At 42.0% G+C, this 20963-nt stretch overlaps 1 protein-coding gene across 2 annotated transcripts; it reads left to right on the plus strand.

Annotated features, from left to right (window-relative positions):
• Positions 1 to 3570: 3570 nt before the first annotated feature.
• LOC120747094 (transmembrane protein 275-like) lies at positions 3571 to 6813 on the plus strand. 2 transcript variants are annotated; one of them, XM_040052720.1, is made up of 2 exons: positions 3571 to 3940; positions 4323 to 6813. In XM_040052720.1, exon 2 carries the CDS (start codon positions 4364 to 4366, stop codon positions 4934 to 4936), a length of 573 nt encoding a protein of 190 aa, XP_039908654.1. In that variant the 5' UTR covers positions 3571 to 3940; positions 4323 to 4363; the 3' UTR covers positions 4937 to 6813. The 2 variants fall into 2 exon arrangements, with proteins under 2 accessions (XP_039908654.1, XP_039908656.1); XM_040052722.1 differs by having other exon boundaries at positions 4342 to 6813.
• The last annotated feature ends 14150 nt before the right edge of the window (positions 6814 to 20963 follow it).

Genomic DNA, 20963 nt, shown 5'->3' on the forward strand with positions numbered 1-20963 from the left:
GCGATCAGCTCAACAGACCCTCAGTTTACCTGCATGCATCCTCCTCCTCATCTGTCAGCTGTTTAACACCTGCTGCTAATTCAAGAAACACGCCTACGTTACCTGGTGATAGTCACAGTTTAACTGGGCAGCCGGTGCTCGATATAAAGCAATGTCAGCGCATTTTTCTGCACAAGATAAGTAAATATAGTGTGTAACAAGTGTCACCTGGCAGTTTGTTGCTCTCTGCCAGGTGATTGGCTGAAGAGCTGTGAAAAGGTAGTGGGTGTGTGGGGTGAAGTCAGCGCCCTTCTGTGGAAAAAACCAGAGGCAATTAATTCACTCAGGTGCGAGTGGGTATACTGTCGGTAAGAGACTTTTGCCACTTTTGTTTGGATCTTTTGCTTTTGCATGTGCCTATTTTAATGTGTCATTGGACTTTTTTAGTGTGACCACGAATTTTAATGGAAGAATTGATCAAGCCCTAGATCGACTGCGCACAGGGAAACTGATCAATATTGTAGGTATATTGAGTGTTTGTTTTAGCTTCATGATTTTGAATGGTTTTATAAAATTGTTATTTTATTGGGTAATATTTTAATTGATAATGTTGTTTGTTTTTCAGCTGTGCTGTCTCTGCTGTCCTTTTTGTTCTTTTGATTGATTTGTAATTTTGTTTTGGTTAGTCCGTCCAGCCGTAGAGGCGGTTATCGATTGAGAGTAAGTTTTGTAAGGGCGGACTAACCTCTCTTTTGTTTTTCATTTATTTTAATTGTTTGTGCCACTTCCCTTTATCTCTCAGATCACAGGCCATACATAGCACTGATTCCCAGCTGCGCTGAGACCCGAATTGTTTGCAGTGTGTGCCACGATTGCAGTGTCGCTAAGCGGGGTGTGACGGGTTTGCAGTGTTATTTCGCACAGTTTGTGTGGTAAGTCTCGTGTGCAGCTGGGATATCAGCAGGATGTGTTGTAAGTCCTGTCTGGAAACGACTGGGAATTTGTACTTTTAACTCGTGTAATAAATAAATGATCAATTATTTCTTTGCCCCGTGTACTCATCCCTTGTCCTCGGTTACAAGTGTTTTCCCCGAGCGCAGAGCTGCTGGAGCTTGTTTCCTTACAGAGCACTTTATAGGCGAAGCAGCTTCATCAGCGGCTGATGTCCAATCACCGGCACACAGCTTTGAAACCTCAGCTGAGTTTTAGCTCTCAGTGGTTAAACGCTGGACTTCATTCACTCAGGTTCTGTCTGTCGGGTCACGTTTACTTCGCTGTTTTATTTACAACTGAGCAAATCGGTTTGGCTGAGGTTAAAGTTACGTTTCATAACTGCATAGTTTCACAGACGTTTAATGGTTCACTGGCACGTGTGTTAGACTGAACTATCATCTAAATATCATCTGTTTTTTAATAGTTATTCAACTGTATTCTAAGCACCAGCTGTCTGTTAGAATGTGATTTTTTTTCTCTCTCTGTTGGCAGAGGTATAAAAATGCGCAGGAAAATCTGACGTGCATGGCAAACTTCACCAACGATATTTAGGGAGGAATAAACACACATCAAACATAAATGAACCATTTGCCTGTCTCCATAATTGAGAGCATTTTCTCTTCTTATGTCAACACTCTCTCTCTTTTTTTTCTTTTTTTTGCTTTTTTTTTGCTTTTTCGGTCATGTTATGTTTACCTGTCAAAGGCTTGTTACAAACTATGAAACACATGGTGCAGACTTCTGGATGTTAGAAGAAAACTAATACTGCTCATGAAGGAGACTAATTAAGGCAGGAAGGTGTCCTTTAAAACTAAACATGTTAATAGGACCTCCCTATTTATATCATAGTTTATGATATAGCACGTGTATTTCAGTAATAGCCTGCTGATTTCAGGTGAACAGTCGCTCACGTAGGCGTTATCTGTGAAACTCCTTAACTATAATTTATCCAAGTTAACTTCAGTTAACCATTCAGACAGTTCTTTTGCAATGAAAAACATAAACACCCATGCTGGTGTAGGTTTCCTCAGTGCCAGCTGTTAACATTATAGCTGCTTATGCAGTAACCATGGTAACCACGGACTCTGAGCGGCTGGATCGACGGAGGTCAGACAACAATTTTACATGTATGATCTTAAAACAGGACACAGCCACTATACGTGCTGCCTCATATCAAATGTGAAGGCAGACTGAGTCTATGTTTGACGTTTTTTATATCTAATCTTCCTCTCAAACATTTAAACAGCAGCGAGTCTGCAGCTGAGGGAATACAAACTCAAATTGTCGGAACAGGTTTGCTCGTTTCTTGGATTCATTTGGTGATTTATTAAATGTATAACTGTTATTCTAATCTGCTGCCGAGTCTCTTACACTTTTCTTTATGCTGTATATTTTCACGTCTCTGGAATAGTTGGCAGTTAGATAGTCAGCTGGGAAACTTTGTGTTAACTCATGGAGCTGAGGATATCGTGGATATCGTGGATATGCTGACCTCGCTCCGTGGTGTACAGGGCCGTTTACCCTCATGATTAATATTCACAATAAAAATATTAGCCGAACATCATGAAGTCTGTATGTGTTTCATAGTGTCGAACAACCTTTGTACAGTTAAAGCCAGCAGTTACTACATGACAGAAACACCAACGTTATCTCTTTTATGCGTTTATACACAGGTCACGCTGATTACTGAACAAAAACCCAAAGATCAGATGTTAAACAGATTTATTTGCTCTCTCTCCTCCTTAAACATGTTTTTGATGTTAGTTATAATTCAGAATTATACTGAAACACGTAGGACACATACGAACATCAGGAAATAAAACCCCGATAAATATAACCTCAGTAAAAGAAGTCAGCGGGGGTTACTACAGCTGTGTACCGGGGCCTGCGCTTTGTCGGTGGGATTGCTTGCGAGGCGAGCGGGTCTATCCCACGCTTTGCCGTGAGACAGGGCAGACATCTCCGAAATCATCGAAGCACTTTTGCAAAGAGGCTGTATCTTGACAAACCGACCAGACACATGAAGATTAAACCACTACCTTCTCGGCTAAAAAAATATTAAAACTGTATTTGGTGACACACAAACAGGGTTTTTCAAAGTTCAGTTCTGTTAGCTTCCACATGCCGGTTGTTGTGTGCTAGAAACAATGGCCACCAGGCCAAAGCAATGGTTTTGACTCGATCAGCGTTAACCCCGCCCCCTGAGTTTGATGGGTGAGGCTGACAGATAAAATTATTTCATGATGAGAGCCAGGCGCCATGACTGCCAAAATGAAATAAATAAATATATCATTAAATAATTAATTAAATGTGTCAATAATTATTTAAATGTGTCAATAATTAATTAAAATGTGAAATACATAAATAATTAATTAAATGTGTCAATAATTAATTAATTAAATGTGTCAATAATTAATTAAAATGTGAAATACATAAATAATTAATTAAATGTGTCAATAATTAATTAATTACATGTGTCATAACTATTTATTTAATTAATTAATTCCAATTTTAATTAATTATTGCCACATTTAATTAATTATTTAATGGTGTATTTAATTAATGCATTATGGCAGTCCTGGCACTCCATAGGGCCATAGCCTCGAGCCGTTTTTCTTTTTTACACTTTAATAACCCAGGTTTCACAAACTTTTCCCATCATTAGATTTAAGGAAATAAACATCAGATAGATGTAGGAGTGCAGTGGTGTGTGTGTTTCCACTTTTCCCGAGAGCACCTTTAACGTGACACGTTAGAAGCTTAAGCACTTCAGAGGGTGATGGCTGTGATTGGGCTGTTTGTTTGAAGCAGCTCCACAGCGCAGCCAGTGGCCGATATTCAGCAGTGCATCAGCTGCAGATCACTCCGCTGCTCACCTGCAGGAGGAGCAGATCACACCCGCCGCTCCTGTGCAACATGACACACGGACAAAGCGCCCAAACGGCCAGAGTCATGTGTCCGATGTAAGGTAAGCGACACAGAATGGTGCAGAGAAATTTTGCAGCAAGTGTTGCTTTCAGGTTTGTGTGTGTGTCTGTGGACCATCGGCGAGAGAACAAGACTGTTTTTATATTTGCAGATTCTCACTTGGCATTATCAGCGCTGTTGCCTTCGATGAATTGTATTCGCGCTTTAATGTTGTTGAGGTTTAAAGTCTCATAACTAATGCGTTTAATTAGACGGGAATGCTCACAGTTTTTTAACAGCTAAGAAATTACTTTGGAAGAAAAAAAGTTGCCAGAGTTCAAAATCAGAAGAATGAAAAGTCTTTAAAACATTTGCACTGCTTCTAAAATGTGTCATGTTACTTTTCAGCCTCTTTCTAAAGAGATCAAATGATCTATTTTCAGCCATTTGTCTGATCAACAGCTTCTCTGAGCTCTCCTGAGACATGGTGCTACCTGAAAAAAACTCCAGTTCATCTGCTCCCAAGAAGACCCCCGAGCAGCATGCTCCGAGGCACCAGAGCATGCCCTCTCCAGCCCTGTGCTGCGCCTGTGGGCTGTGCATCATGCTGGCTGGCATCAACATCACCCTGGTGGGAGCTTTTGCGTTTGGTACCTTTATCCCTACAAGCAATCCTCCCATCTTCATTGGGCCTCTTCTTTTACTCATAGCGCTGGCTTTCTTTACAGCCTGCTGTGTCATCAGCAGGAGACCTCAAGCCCACACTGCCCATAAGGCCAAAGGAGGTGAGAAATGGGCGCTGATGAGGATGGGGGCAGTTGCTTTTGAGATGGAGACGAGCGAGCACACGCTTCAGGACACGACAGCTGTCCAGCTCAGCCCCACCAACTCCCCTAGCTCATCTCACAAATCCAGCTCCATCCAAGGGGAAGCCACTGCCCTGCCTTCCTGTCAGGATGAAGCCACTGAGCAGCACACATCAGAGACCTGTGGCACTGGTGTTATTGGAGATAAACCCACTCTGAGCTCCGACTGCCGGGAGAGCACTTCCACATAGATCAGATCACTACATAGCGTGGACTTTGTTCTGTTTACACTGTCTGGCGTGACTGCAAGGATTAATTGCTACTATAAGTTATAAGCTAAGTCGTACTTTATTTATGCCAAAGTTGGTAAACTCAAATAACACATGACTTAAGTAACTAGAATGATGGCGTGGTAATATGATACAAGAGCGAAAAGGCCTGCAGACTCAGCCTGTGAGCGTAAATGTATTGTGCAAACTCCCTGATAATTATTCCGTGTGTTTCAGGAAGTTGTACTTTTACTGCCCTGTCCCAGGATGTACATTATCTTTCCAGGAAATGAAACGGGGAAGGAGATGATACCGTAATCCAAGTGCCTGTTTTATGTAGTTCTTGTTGTAGAACACATCTAGTGATTGTGTATTCATTGTGTATTCGTTTCCTATGGATTGACTTTGGTTAGTGTTTGCCACCTTTGTGAAGGAGGATCAGTGCAGTTATAAAAGCCGGGTGAATGCAGTCACAGCTTTTCTACACACTTCAACATAACTTTTCTTTCTTCTTCTTATTTCCTGCACCAGCTGCTTTGAGTGATGGTGTAACCTTGAGCTGTGCTAAAATAGATTCAGGAGTGTTTTGTGAATTTCTCTACTTGTGTTGTCGTGCATGATTACTACAGGTGCTAATACATGCTTGGGACCCCTGTATATTTTATAAATATAGATAACTCTTTACTTGAACAGAAGTATATAGTGTATCTGTTCAGACAGCTCACTAAAACTATTAAGGATGCTATCTTGAGCAAATTATAATAATAATACTTCTACTGACCCCCTTTGTGAAGAATACACAGAAACAAAGCCACTGGAACTGTCAGGCTAAATGAGAAGATGCACAGGCTGTGATGATAAGTCATTTGTTATCTGAGTAACCCCAGCAGGGACTGTACAAACGGCTACGTTGCCCATCATTTGGCGTCTGACCCAACAGCTGCCGGCAAATGCGAAAGCCCTGTTTACTCATCATTTTACATCAGCTGTCCTCAAACACAGCGTGTTCCCCTCACACAATCAAACCACGGAAAAGATAACACGGTGGCCAACGCCCACTGTTATTGCAGTGTTTTTTGAGTGGATACAGGCAGGCTGTGGGTGTCTGTAGTTATTCAATGACTCGTTTCTGTAAAGAAGGTGACATGTCTTGGCAACCTCAGCTCAACTAGTAATGAGGTCATGCTGCTCTGAAGAATGGCACAGCGGGATTAATTTAGCGCAGGGCTGGGTTTAACTCAGCAAAGGTTAATGTAACTGAGCAATTTTTATCTAAAAAAAATACTTCCATCCATTCATGCAGACTTGATCCTAACCCCACTATCATGGATGAGAGGTGCGCTAAACCCTGAACAAATCACTATTCCAAGGCACATCTGAACTTTTATCCATAGATATCATTTTCTTCTTTTGACTGGCCGCTTTAGGAATAGCTATAGCAGATCATCTGCCTCCATCCCAGCCTAGCATCTCAGCCTCACCTCTCTACGTTCGTCTCCAAACCGCTGTCCCTCTGATATACTCATTTCTAATCTTGTCCATCCTGGTCACTTCAACAAAATACTTAGCATCTCTAACCCTAACCACCACCAGATAAGCCTCCTGTGTACCAGGTCTTACTCCCATTGTGTATAACCAGTTGCCCATCCCTGTTGCCAAGTGCTGGATCATAGGTGGTTGTCTGATTGTTGTTTTCTATCGAATACTGTAGTCTGTAACTTGCATAAAGCACCTTAAGGCAAGTGTTTTTGTGAATTCGTCCTATATAAATAAAATGTAATTGAATTGAACTACTCTCTTCCAGCTGCTTCTTTTTACCGTAAACGTGGAGTTTCTCTTTATATTTCCTTTTTGTTGTTATTAGAAAGGCTTGCAGGAGTGTGCATTTCCAGTTTGGTGCTCTGGTCTTATTCTCTCTTATCAGGATCGAGGCATTTCTAAGCCCCGAGCCAGAGCGCAGTGTGCAGTAAATGGCAGACAACTTCCTGAGGCATGCTGGAACATGAAGGACGCTCTGAGGCTAAGCAATGACTGGAAATTTTCTCTGACCTGTGTTGTCACTGGGATCATAATAGTGGAAGTATTCCCACAGAAGCCTCCAGGAATAGGAATTATTTATTGTCTGTACTGGACACAGGTCAAGATCATCTCAAGGAGCACCCACTCCTGTCTAACACAAAGGGAGACGTTTGAGAGAAAATCAAGTAAAGCAGAAACAAAATGAGTTTTATTCATAAAAGCATACAATTAATTTTGTTAGAAAAATGGAGCAATCGTGCCTCAACACTAAACTTTAAGAGTAACGCAAACTCAATAACCTATAAAGTAGCTTTAATCTATTCTAGTTGATCTGATGGTGATATATTATTTGTAAATTAACTGTCTTTGCAAAGCTATAAAAGGTTTGCAGCTACCTGTAAAGCCTAATCATAAAAGTCAAGAATGACAGTTTGGGGTCTGTCAGCCACTGAAGTAAACCTTTTAATTGTTTTCACCAGAATATTACTTATGCACTGTAATGATGCATCATCATTAATAACAGTGTAATGCCCTTTAAAGCAATATATCAGCCAACAGATGTATTTTAATTTTACTCGTGATACTTTCTGTTGATGATGATGTCTTTTTTCACTTTTTCACAGTATCTCATGTCTCTCCTCCTCCACACAAGCACAGAACATCTTGACATTTACTTTTTCTTCTTTAATTCAAACATTAAACACTTTAATATTTATTTTCATATATTTTCTACACATCAACACACTGCTGCAGGAACATTGCTGTAAAGTATTTCCCTACCCAAAAAACCTACCACGGCTAGCATATTAAATAATAAAATCCAAATAAAAGTGAGTAATCGTCTCATCATCTTTCACCACATTAAATTGATGTCTGACAGTTTTTATCTCTGGACACAGAGATACAAGCAGAGTCTAGACAAAGCGGATACAATTTACCTAAAGAGCAGCAAGTTTGTTTAATTTGAGCAATGGTTCAAACTGAATGTTCGTTGCTTGATTCAAAGTTAAAATCAGCTTTAAAAGAGTTCGGCTCAGCTGGGAGATATATCTGATCTCATGACTCCACCCTGTGGATGAAAAGCAGTATATCACTGCTTTATAAACATGGGACAAAACGTATGAAAGTCTGAGCGATTTTTGTAACAATGCTTCTTGGTAATACATTTTTTTACGGTTGGAAAGACTGTTTATTTCCACTTAAATATGCCCTCATATTTTTATATCGAACATCGAGTACCCATCAGCGCTGATAAATGCAGTAATGCAGATGCAATAATTACGTATATCCACTCTAAACCTAACATTATGGCCAGCAGCTGTACTGCGTGTAGTGATAAATTATCTGCTATTCTCTTCTTAGTAGTTACTCCAAGTCATGGGACGAACATTGCAGTACTGCTGTGCCCAGACCCTGAATCTTTTGACTCATCGGTAAGTATTAAGTCTGTATAAAGCTTTTCCAAGTAATTCTTTGCTATATACTAAGCAAGTGATGGGACTTTCCTTTTATTGCCTTTTGTATGTATAAGTCTACAGATGGCATAACAAACACCTAGATAACTAAAGGACTGTCGGACAGTTCTTTATATTATGTAAGCCAAGATGTTTTATATTTGAAACACACACAAAGTTGGTTCTGTGGGTTTCCAGCAATCTTGCAAGACGCCTTTGCAGGGTGAGTGTCACTAAGCGCCGTTCACTGACCCAATATGTAAACATAGCTTTAAGTGTGCATTGAAATGTGTGTGTGTAGTGTGTAGTGTGTCACTGGTGAGTCTTGCAGTAATTAATAATTATAATGAATAATTATTACCTCGCGCTCTCCCATCCAAGACTGTGACTGACTCAGTCTGATCATGTTGTCCTGGTTCGACTCCACCATCCGGGCCTTTCTGTGTGGTGTTTGCACGTTTCCTCCTGTGCTAGCTTATTGCAGTCGAAATCAGTTGGGTAAGGGTAACTGGTAATTCTAAAATGCGCACTTATTTGTGTTAGCCTTGCGACAGTCTGATGATTTGTGCAGGTGGGTGGATTATGTATTATGTATTATATTCAGTGTTCAGATTATCACCATAAAAAAACAAAGAAAAACAAAAACGCTAATATGAATATCCCCAAGATAACTGAGAAAAAGTATTTATTTCCTTTCTTGGCCTGTATAGGATGCAATGTTCTTTTAGGACACTAGAGGGCAGTATCGTCGTTCTCACCGTGTTTCTGAGCGCGATAATCATCCAAGGTACACTAACCTTTCTTTCTTTTTCTTCTTCTTCTTCTTCTGTTTTTGGAGGGGTGGGTGGTCATTCGGATTAATGTGGTGGTGAAGGACATTTAATTAGTAATAAGTCAAATTTAACTCTAAAAAGTGTAAGAATTTGACGCTTTTCTAGTTTGTACCCCAGAAGAACATAATTAAAGTGTCCCCAACCTAGCAAAATGAATACCGCAGAATTAAGACAGTCTCGTTCTAATATTAACGTAATGGGCAAGTATGAATAAAAAAACAAATGTAAAACTGCACAGGTCCATGTTGCAGAAGTTTTAAACTGCAACTTTGCAGAAAATTTAAAATTTAAAGTCAGTATCATCCCCACAGAGTTTCTCTCCGCTTACTTTGAATCTAACAGTCTAACAGTGAAATTGTTTTATAGCAGAAGTCAAATGTTTACATTTAACGCCTTCATCCGCATTTTTCATAGATTTCTTTTTGCATCTTTTTCTTGTGCCTCTTTGTGTGGAACAAAGTAATTCAGTACAAACATGTTTGAGAGCTTGGATTTTAAAAGCATAACGGCATAATCTGCTAATTCACACGTGCTTAATGTGAAATAAAGAAAATGAATCAAGCAAAAAAAAAAAAAACCTTTAAAAACCAATAAATAAAAAGCGATAGGCTTTATTTTTAATTAAATACTCTATCCAACTGCTGATTTTTTTCTTTAATCAATATAGAATATTGTTATCATGTTAGTAACATAACGAACTTTTCATTACACCAGATGGGTGGTCACAGTTATTATTATTTTTTCTCACATTCACAGTGTGTGGACCACGAATGCACCACGGCCTCTATCTGTGCTTTCCTGTTGGTGGCTGTACTGCATCGTCCTTGGGCCTCCTGTGATCCTCCTGTGGCTCTGAACCACGTCCAGGTTGTCTCAGAGCTGCTGCCTGTAAAAATGCATTTCCCACAGGTAATACACTACATTCCCAGATAACAGGAAGCTAGAACAATAGCAAGGTTACCGTGTCTTTGCATCCTTCTGTGAACATAATCATCACCAGGTGAGTGACCCAGTGTGTCTCATACACACTGAACTTGTTACAGCTCATAAATAGTTTCCTCCTCCATCTTGCATAAGCCATTTGTCTTTCCATCCCACTTCTGTTGTTGGGGGAAACGGGGTGTTTAATATATCCCACCTCTGAAGATGAAGTGCCATTAATTTTATCCTTCTTTTCAGTTTGCGCACTGTCCCTCCAAACAGCGGCCGCCTTCTTCTAATTCCTAATGACTGGTGTGAGTGCTGACTCTGCTATTGTAAAACAAATGATATCTCTGTCCTGTTGGCATAATCCTAATCTATTTGAATGGAAGGGACTGCATTAAAATGACAAAGGGGAGGGGGGATATTTCCATCTCGTGATAAATGTGCAAATGTCCACCAAAGCTGAATCAGACACCACATTTTAATGGCCTGATTGCACGTTCATTTCTCGCCTCATTCTCTAGCAGCCCTGCTCTTTCCGTTTTCAATGTGGAGCTGGTCATATTTTGTCCCAGATTAGTATAGATGACGGCTGACAGTTGCCTCTGCTCAAGGTATTTAGAAGACATAATTCATTCATAGATCTAGAAGTGCTCCCATTTGTCATCCCCATTTTTTATGCTCAGTGTCTCCACCGTCGCTCATTCCTCTGGGCAGCGATGTGCGTGTGCATGTGCGTGTCGAGGGAGATGAGGGCCAGAGCGGTTTTCAGCTGCTGTATTAGCTGGCATATGCAAGCAATGAATTATAAGGAGGAAAAGGAGTCAATTATCCACTCCTAAAAGAAGGGCAGAGCCTGTGTGGCCTAGGGGCCCCGTTCCATACTTACCAAATCATTTCGCAGAAAGGAACTCCAGGAGACCTGGAGAGGAGACTGAGCAGACAGCACAATCACACGCACACACGGACGCACACTTACACCTACGGCTTCGACCCTCTCAGCCTCAGCCTCACCCCCCTCTCATCACTGTGCTCACTGCGCCTGCTCATTGCGTCCTCCTGAGTTAACAAGGACGGGCAGCGATGTGTTGGATCCGTATGGTAATAATCCATTTTATACACACCAACTCCTAAAACTGATTTCGGCTGAGCAGGAATGGCCACGCCGTGACCGTCAGCCATTTTGCCGTGTCCCAATTCACTCCCCTGACTCCCTTCGAATCAAAATGGGGCTCTGATTGACTGTGCCGCTCCGACTAATAGAGTGGATATGGTAAATGAAATACCCAGCACTTTCATTCCAAAGTCTCTTACCCCCTGTGTCCCCAGTCACTTTGCCTTGACATATTTTTAGAGATTGAGCGTTCTATCCTGTTTTTGATGAGGATGGGCCGAGTTGAGGTGCGTGCAGCGGCAGTGGCGGTGATGCCCCGAGAGCAGCCGGGACCCTCGGACACGGGAGGCCATGCTGACAGGGTCTCTGCTGAGTGACAGGGCCGACACTTAGGGAAATGAGGTCGTTAGACAGCATTACGAGTGGGCTGATAGCTCGGTAATGGGTTTTAACTTCGGAATTTAACACAGAAGCCCACCGGGGATGGGTTTGATGTGTAGGCGGACAGGTGGGTTCCCACCAAATAACGAAGGCAACTCTCACGGGCACCGGAGAAAACTGACTTCTTCGAGAAAGAGGGAATGGAATGAGGAAAAGGAAAGAGCAGGACGGGAAATGTTCTAAAAATAAATTGCACCACATGGTGATCCTCTTTAACACAAGGAAATCAGGAAGAAGGTTTCACTGGACGAGTGGCTTTTGTTTTCGGGCTTGCCCTTCCCTTCGGGCTTACTAAGAGAGATTTACTTTCCTTTAAATTTCCTTTAAATGTCTTTACAGACCCAGTGGAAAATCATCTCCAGCATCAAGATGATTTTCCAAATCTGTTATGGCTCAATTACAGAAGGTAGTGATTTCGAAAACAATGAACATTTTCCATTTTCTTTGTTAAGTTTCTTTGTTAAGTCAGGAGGTTTATAATTTTGCACGCTGTACGCACACAGCTTCCAAGCTGCCTTGAGTCTTAAGTAAGGGCGTCTAAATTTAGTGCATAACGATAAACTCTTAAGTTATAAGACATAGGCTAATGCGTAAGGGTGTTAAAACCAGTGGGATAGTTTAGTGGAGATTAAGGGACGTATCAAAGACTTGTGTAAAGCTCCATCAAGAGCGAGGCAGTTCGGTGGGCATCTGCACACGGTAGTTTGAAAAAAAAAGGGGGCAGAAGTGACTCACAGAGCTTTGGCAGCCGTGAGTGACTGATAATGTCTCAACATCACTCCCATTACTCCTTTTGGCCGTGCTGTGAAAACGAATGGTCCACTTTAGTGCTGCTGTGGAACTTGCTAGTTCTGTTCAGGAGGAAGATTTAGAAGGGCATTATGGCCGTCCAGCGGAGGGCAAGACAACTCACAGGAGAGGATGAAATGGATGAGGTGGGGTAGAAAGATGACGGCAGTTTCATTCTTTCCCGGACTTGGTCTGGGGGAGATGAATCATGCTTGGCCTCTGTGAGAGGGTTATGGAGGGAAAAAGAAGGTCAGGTTTCCATGGCAGGATTTTTCACTAGAGCAGATGAGAAAGCTTGGCAATACAAATCAAGTCAAAAGGCTTCCCAGTGTGTTTCTGCGTCGTGTCCTGCAGGCATCTCTTTCATGGCACTCCAGAGAGTACACAGTGAAGTCAACCTCATCAGAACAGTCCAGCTGGTGAAGAAGTGATTTCTGGTTTATTAGAAGTAGAGGTGTGTGCGTGTGCGTTATGTGTGTGCAAGCGGCAATCTCATTTGTGTTGATTTCCAAAGCATTACCTATCTTTCACAAAATGCCGCTGCTCCTTTAATCAGCATCTGTCAGAGGATTCATTATGCCACTTTTAGTGAGCACAAAGCCTTTCTTCAGAGCTGTGAAAAAAACCAAGAGAAAAACAACAGCTCCTTTCACTTCCAGAGGTGTGGATGATTGCTGCTGCTGGTTTAAGTGACAGGTAAATTGCAGGTTAAGTGGAGAACACAGTCTTTAAACAAGAGACTCTAGGCTCCTGCAAATCCTCCTTAGTCTTTAATCTGAATACAAAAGGCAGGGGCGGGGGTATTAAATCTGACCCCTCAGTGTTCTGTTTGTTCCATACTCCACTCAAGGGCCCGCCGTAGCCGGCAGAGTCCCAGGTTTGCATTTTCCTTTATGCCATGTGGCGGCATTTTAAAAACAACACCGTCAAACAACACTGCCTCTTTAGTGGCTAACTTTGAAAGCACAAAGGGAGGCCCGGAGTCACCGGCTTCTCCAGTCTTATCAAACTCTAGCATAAAATGTAGTTGGGATGTTTTTGTAAAAGGGACTGTTTATTAAATTGTGGATGAAGCACCATAACGCAGCACTATTATCACAGTTCTGCTGTGGAGAAAAAAACCCCAAATCCTTCTTTATTTAGTAGCAATGACGGTTAGAAAGAGGAGAAGGGGCCGGGGTGAGGCAGGCGGTTAGGGCTTGTCGAGAGAAAGGCGCTTTGGGTTGTCAACGTTTTAGAGGCTTAGAGTCAAACCTATCCGGGCTCAGGAGAGAGGAGTCTGGGTGTTAGGCAGGCAGAATGACTCCTGATAGAAGGAGTTTGCGGCTCAAGTCGAGAGGAATCGTCTTGGCTCCCGGATGAGGCGAGGACTAATTGATTCTCTGAAGTTTCCTGTCGCAGAGCCCGATTACAGGTATGACCGGATTAAAAAAGGAGAGGGAAAAAAAACAAGGGATCTGGAGGAGGGAAATGGTAAAAATCAAAGAGAAAAGAAGATGAGGGCTGCCATAGACGGATCAGCATCGCTTATACCCACTGATGTGTTTGCTTGTGTATTTTGTTTGTGCGTGTGTGTTGGTATGCACATGTAGACACACTCCGGTGCAGCTGTGTTTGATCTCGGTACTCAGTGGCAATCATCAGGTCACACTGCAAGGCCCCTTTCTCTGGTGTGTTGCACAGGAGCACATTGTGTTGTAGCAGCATGCTTCCCATAATCACTCACTTCTGGTTAACACGTCTCAAAGCCAGAGGCATGTGTCTCGCCTGCCCATAACAGTCCATGACAAGATTGAGTACTGAGGCATGTGGGAGCCATAGTGAGGCGAGCTCTGAGAGAGAAGCCTTCAGGAGAAGGAGAGTTAGGACGCATATCTAGACCTAAGCTGTCATGCGTGCAGCTGTAATGGCTTGTTTAGTGGCAAAGTCCAATCTAGGGCCCCAGAGAGCCATTATTCCGGGACTATCGATTGGGCCCTACGGCCACCACAACTCGGGCCCCTGTCCCTGATCCTGTTCAGTAATAAGCGTACTCATGTCAAGGTGGTAATTATCATTGATCTGTAGCCGCTGTGACAGGGCAGCCGCCCCTTGCTGTGATTCATACGCTACATGGGACTACTGGACTTGAGGCACCAAATCACCAGTCTCATAGCCACATGCAGCTTCTGGTGGCACTGCCATGCTGCGTCCTGGAAACAAAGGCGTTAGGAGATGGATGTCAGCTTTTTTTTGTTGCTTCCTGGGTGGCAATTTTATATAAGGCTAATTGTGAGCAAGAGTCTCGCATGGCATGAATTCTGATGCTAACTTTGTGCTGTTCTTGTTCAGACAACAAAGTCACCTGCAGGAAGTTAAAAAAACAACAACTTCTCTTTATTGTTTCTTCTTCTTCTCCTCACCCATTGTTGTTTGCCCTCACGTTGCTCTCTTACTTGTGCAGCAGCCGTGTGCTGTCTACTCTCCCCACTTTCTAAGCAGGGAAATCAATCACTGCTCCTATGCAACTCTGTGGTAACCTGCGGCACAGTGACAGAAGCAAAACACAATATGTCAGAACACAATGTTATTGTACTATGTTGTGTAGCCACAACTGTTCAAGCCACAAGTGTTTAGCATGGCTTTAGGATGCTGCGTCTTTGGGGCAGACTGGAGTATCTCAGCAGCTTTAAGACATTTCAACTCTTTTCTCTGAAGGTTTTGTGTGGATGTTATGGAGGACCAAAGATCATGACTTTGGTAATCCCCTGACTTAATATTTAGCACCTGCAGCTGTCTAATTCAAGTAGAGCTGCAAAATTACAATTATTCCAGAAATGCCAGAAGCTGCATTTTCTCAAATGGCCACTTGAGGCTATTGAGGTGTATGCCCATCAGTGCCGGGGTTGTTACTCAAGAAAACAATGTATTACTCTTCTTGAAAGCGATTTAGAATGTTACATAATTGTTACATAATTGCAAGCTAAGGAGAAAATAATTAATTAAACTACTCATTTCATTACTTTCTTGTTACTCTGTAACAAATGACCTGAAACGCACAGTCACATGATTATCAGTTAACAATATAAACCTAGAAGCTACAGTCCACGCACCAACACCAATCCCTCTCCTAATGAGGACACACATGAGATCTTTCTTTTAGTTTTTAGGTATGAACACAATGCTGACAACACATAGCAAAGATTCAAACCGGTGTTCAGGGTCTGCCTGCTGAGGCAAGCACTCAGCTTTAAATTATCCCGCTGGATTCTTGGCTAGCTTAGCATTAGCATTCTGTCTGAGAAGATGCTTGCAAAGACCTTGAGTTGCTTTGGCATTATTATGCAGTTATTTCTGTCCAGGATGAAATCAGTTGATTGTAGCGTGAGTGCGCAAGAAGCAGAAAAACATGTTTATTTGATGTTTCTTTCCCGTTTTAGAAACCTGACATGCCGATAACCAAAGAACCTTTGTAATTCAAGTTATGACATCATTGTATACCACATAACTGAAAAATGTAATTTGATTTCAGTAATGCCCAACTCTGTTACACACAACACTAATGCTCATAGACATCTGTGCTAAACGCCCAACTTTAGCAGAAATACGTTTACAGTACTAATTTCTCACTTTGAGTGTGCTAGGCTTCAACATACCTAAATATGATATATAATATGATTTGCTTTGTATTTCACTTTATTAATAGACCATCCAAGAATCTGTGATCCAGCTTTGATGAGTGAAATTTGAATATTTTATTCGTATGTTACTTATCAACAATGCTCAGGTATATGCTCTGTATCTCTATGATGTGCCCCTACAGTCTGTTGATACAACTTAATAACCAAACTTGGCAGAATTTGCTGATGACCCCTCTTCCCAAAATAAACTCACTTCACATCTCACAAGATGACAAAAACCATAATGCTAAAAACTGAGGTTTTATGTTGAATTTGTAAATCAATGAATGGTATCTAGGCGGTCGTTTTCATGTCTTATTTAAACTATTATTTAATTAATTACACTTTCCTAGTATTCGTTTTAATGGCATAAAGTCAACAAGTTGCTGGAAACATTCCTCAGAGATTTTGGTCCATAGTGACATGATAGCATCACGCAGTTGCTGCAGATTTGTCAGCTGTGCATCTATAACGTGAATCTGTTGTTCCATCACAAGACATGGTGTATTATGCTGGAAGAAGTCATTAGTGTGTAACAGAGGGATGTCAGCAAAAATACTCAGGTTTATCAAAGAATATAGCCACACCATCAGCAGCAGCCTGAACAATGGATACAGGAACAGGATGGGTTTATGCTTTCATGTTGTTTGTACTAAATTCTGCTTGTGAGATGAGGCACTTATAAAAAAAATCTTCTAGTAGATCATTTTAATTGTGGCCTCAGTTTCTTGTTCTTAGCTGGTGGTCTTCTGCTCTTGTAGCCCATCTGCTTCAAGGTTTCATTCAGAGACACTCTTGGTTGTAAAGAATGGTTACATGAGTTACTGTTCCTATCAGATTGACCCAGTCTGTCCATTTTTATTTGACCTCTGGCATCAACAAGGCATTTTCACCCAGAAAACTGCTGTTCATTTGATATTTTCTCTATGTAAACCCTGGAGATGGTTGTGCAGGTAAATCCCAGTAGATCAGCAGTTTCTGAAATACTCAGACCAGCCCATTTGACACCAACAGCTATGCCACGTTCACACGCATGTCACACCTCTCTTTCCCATTCTGATTCTAGGTTTGAGCTCCAGCAGGTCGTCTTGACCTCGTCTATGTCTCTAAATGCATTGATTTGCTTCCATGTGACTGGGTGATTATCAGGACTTTTGCACTGATAAGCAATTGAAGAGGTGTACTTAATAAAGTGGCTATAAGCATGTCAACTATGATCAAATTATTCTCTTATTTACAGAAAAATCTTACTTGACACATACCACAAAATCTTTATTTTTGCCAGTTAGCACTTAGCGCTAGTTTGCATGTTAACCTGAATATAGTAAACATGCAGCAATACCTGTACGCATGGTGTTGTTGGACTACAGCCTCTAAGCTTATTTTTCTTTCCTACTTTTGCTGCAGTGCTATTAACAGTCAACAGAACTGCACACTCTATGTCTATTATACTCTTGCTTGAGCTCGTTTGTACGGTTTCATCATTCATTAAAAGTACTTATATTGCGCACTCATGGTAAAGCATCTCTTGGAATGACAGGAAAACAGTAAGAGAAAGACAGAAATATACAGAAATGATGGGTGTCTCAAAGCAAGAAATCAGTTTCCTTTTTGTAAGCACTGGAGCGGGACTTGTGTCACCTGCAGACCAAACCCCATTTCCTCTGATTAAGTCCGGTGAAATATTCCATTTGTCAGTGTCACAGCCCCGACGCGTTGCTGCAGTGAGCAGCCAACCATGTCTGTTGACTGTGTCATTCTCGAATTTACATCAGGCATTGACAACATCATCATATAGCTAATGTCCCCTTGGCTTGCTCTTGCTCAACCCTTTGCTCATGCTCTTTAGTTTGTTGTTTTTCCTCCTCCTGTATCATTTGCCTGTCTGTGTCCTTTGCACCTGGTTGTTTTCTGGATCCACCTGTGATTTCCTGTGCAGAGTGAAAGAGTTTGGCTGAATCTGTGGTCTGGCTACTATCACCCAATGACCAAATCTAAAGGGAGTTTTACTTTTATTTTATTTTATTTATTTATTTTTATCTGCGTCTTGAGCATCAAGAGCTAACATCACTCAGCCCTCAAACTCTCATGCGTGTGATCTAACCCCATTAGCAGCCAATGTCTTTTCAGGAGCAGAGCTGGCATGGTTCAGAGCGGATGGAAATTTCAATCTCCCCTCTATCATTTTCCCTATCATTACTCCATTCACCACCATTTCTCTCCATCCTGAGTCCCAAGAGGCTGAAAAGGAGGGCATCGTGCACTCTGTTCCCAACTTTAATATGAGTACAGCAAAAAAAAAGAGAGAGAGAGAGTGAGAGAGGGGGTGTTTATACATTATTAGGGGTCTATTATAAGGCAGCTATCACATTCCGCCTCTTCTCTCCCTTTCCCTTTCATTCCCACACTCTCCTGACAGGTAGCGGGCGGCTGCCTTGATGACTAGACTCAATCACCTGTGACAGTTTTGATTTGATGTCACTCTCTGGGTCGCTCTATTTGTTTGAGCAGTTAAGAGGTAATTGTGTGACATTGGCGGTGGAAGACGTGCTTTGGCGGCGCACCCGCTGAACCGAGGGGACGAGTCGAGGGAGTGTGGCAATAATAAATGAGGGCTATTTCCCTCAGAATGCCAAGACTCTGTGCATGCGTGTGTCCGTGTGTGTGTCTGTGTGTAGCTGATGGGGGGAACAAGACAGGGCGATGAGCCCCTCTACCCTGGGGGAATTCAACTGTGAGATGCACATTGAGGTCGCCTGCACCCACTCTGATCATCACTTTCACTGGTCTGAACAGAATTGTTTCTGTGCATGTTTTCTTTTTCTTTCAAAGATGAGTTTGGGTGTCACTCTGAGGAACTTCCGAGCTCTCGAAACAAGTAATGCAGTATTGCTTGTGGGTCTTGGTGGTTGCTGAATTGATCTGCAAAAACACATTGCGTTTTAAGGGTCAAGAGTCAAATGAAAATGTGAGTTAAGCACATTTGCATTTTCTTTCTGCAACATCACTTTGTTGGCATTACCATGACGGTGCACGAGGAACAGAATCCACGGTGAGAATAATTCAGATATCAACCAAAACCTCAGAATGTTGCATTCACTGTAATATTTAACGGCCACATTGTCATTTCAAGGTGTCCCTGCAGGGGGCAGTGCCAAATGTTTGATTTGGCAGTTTTGGGGTTTTTTTGGATGCCCTTCCTGATGTACCCCCAAAGGGCTTTGTGTCCCCTCCCAGAACTGAACCAGGAACTCACTTTGTTAGGTGAATCCAATGATAATGATAATAAATTATGAATGAAAAAAGTAAGGCTACGTCCACACGTACACGGGTATTTTTGAAAACAGAGATTTTCCGTTTTCGTTTTAAAAAATAATCCCGTCCACACGTAAACGCAGAAATGAAGGAAAACGCTGCTAGGAAAATGCCAAAGCAACAGGTGGCGATATATTCCTAACCGTGTAGAAATGTTGGCCAATCAGAAGTCTAGAAGCCTCGGTGGGAAATAGTAAACAAAGATGGGGCATAGAAGCAGAACCGAGTCGTATGTGTGGAGGGACAGTAACTGTGTGTGTGTATATGTAAGCATTTAAACACTGCAGAAAGTACAATTAACAGTAACAGTATTGTAGAAATTCATTTCACTGAAACAATAACGTGGCGCACAGTGTGACGTCAAAAAAGGCGCACACCTTTGACGCTGCGTTTTCTGCGTTTTCTGCGTTTTTCTCGTCCACACGTAAATGCAAAAACTGAGTTTTCGAAAATATCCACCCTGGCAGGCGTTTTTAGAAATCTCCGTTTTCAGTGACCGAAAACGCCGTTTACGTGTGGACGAAAGGTGCAAACGCATAGAAAAATTGGCATTTTCAAAAATACCCGGGTACGTGTGGACGTAGCCTAAATCACATCTTAGTTGAGACATATAAGACATAAACATTTACTGTTACATAAAGGTTTTCTTTTTCTTCCACATTGAGGACAGGTTATCAAAGGCGACTATTCCAGATCAAACTTCAAGAGTAACTCGTAGTTGTTTTGCTGTTTAGCGCTGATGCAGGAATCTGGAGACAAAATGTGAACTCAAAAAACTGTTTTATTGCTGGAATTCACAAGAACTAAAATATAAAACTCTGGACTGGAAAGACATGAACCAGGAATTTGGAACTAGACACTATAGAGGAAAGATGCAGCACAAAGCACGAGAGGATATATGAGGAAAACTGAAGAGTGGAAACACCTGGGGTACACAGCTGAACAGAATCTACTAATGAACCAAGGGAAGCAATGTGGGGCGATCGCGGCACAAAGAGTTGGCCGTTCGTCTTGTAACCGGAAGGTTGCTGGTTCGAGCCCCGGCTCGGACAGTCTCGGTCATTGTGTCCTTGGGCAAGACACTTCACCCGTTGCCTACTGGTGGTGGTCAGAGGGGCCGATGGCGCGATATGGCAGCCTCGCTTCTGTCAGTCTGCCCCAGGGCAGCTGTGGCCACAACTGTAGCTACCTCCACCAGTGTGTGAGAGTGAATGAATAGTGGAATTGTACAGCTTTGAGGGCCCCGAAAAGCGCTATATAAATGCAATCTATTATTATTATTATTATTATTAAAGCAGAACATCACACACACAATATGAGGGACTATCAAAATCAGACAGGAAACATCAACACAAGACAAACAACTTTAACAAACACTGAGACATGACTGGCTTGATGTAACTAAAGAGAGCGAAAGGGAATTAACTAAATACAAATTACAAAAGAACAGAATATAATAAA

The sequence above is a fragment of the Simochromis diagramma genome, unplaced genomic scaffold (assembly GCF_900408965.1).
Source record: "Simochromis diagramma unplaced genomic scaffold, fSimDia1.1 OVJJ01000419.1, whole genome shotgun sequence".
Classification (NCBI taxonomy): Eukaryota; Metazoa; Chordata; class Actinopteri; order Cichliformes; family Cichlidae; genus Simochromis; species Simochromis diagramma.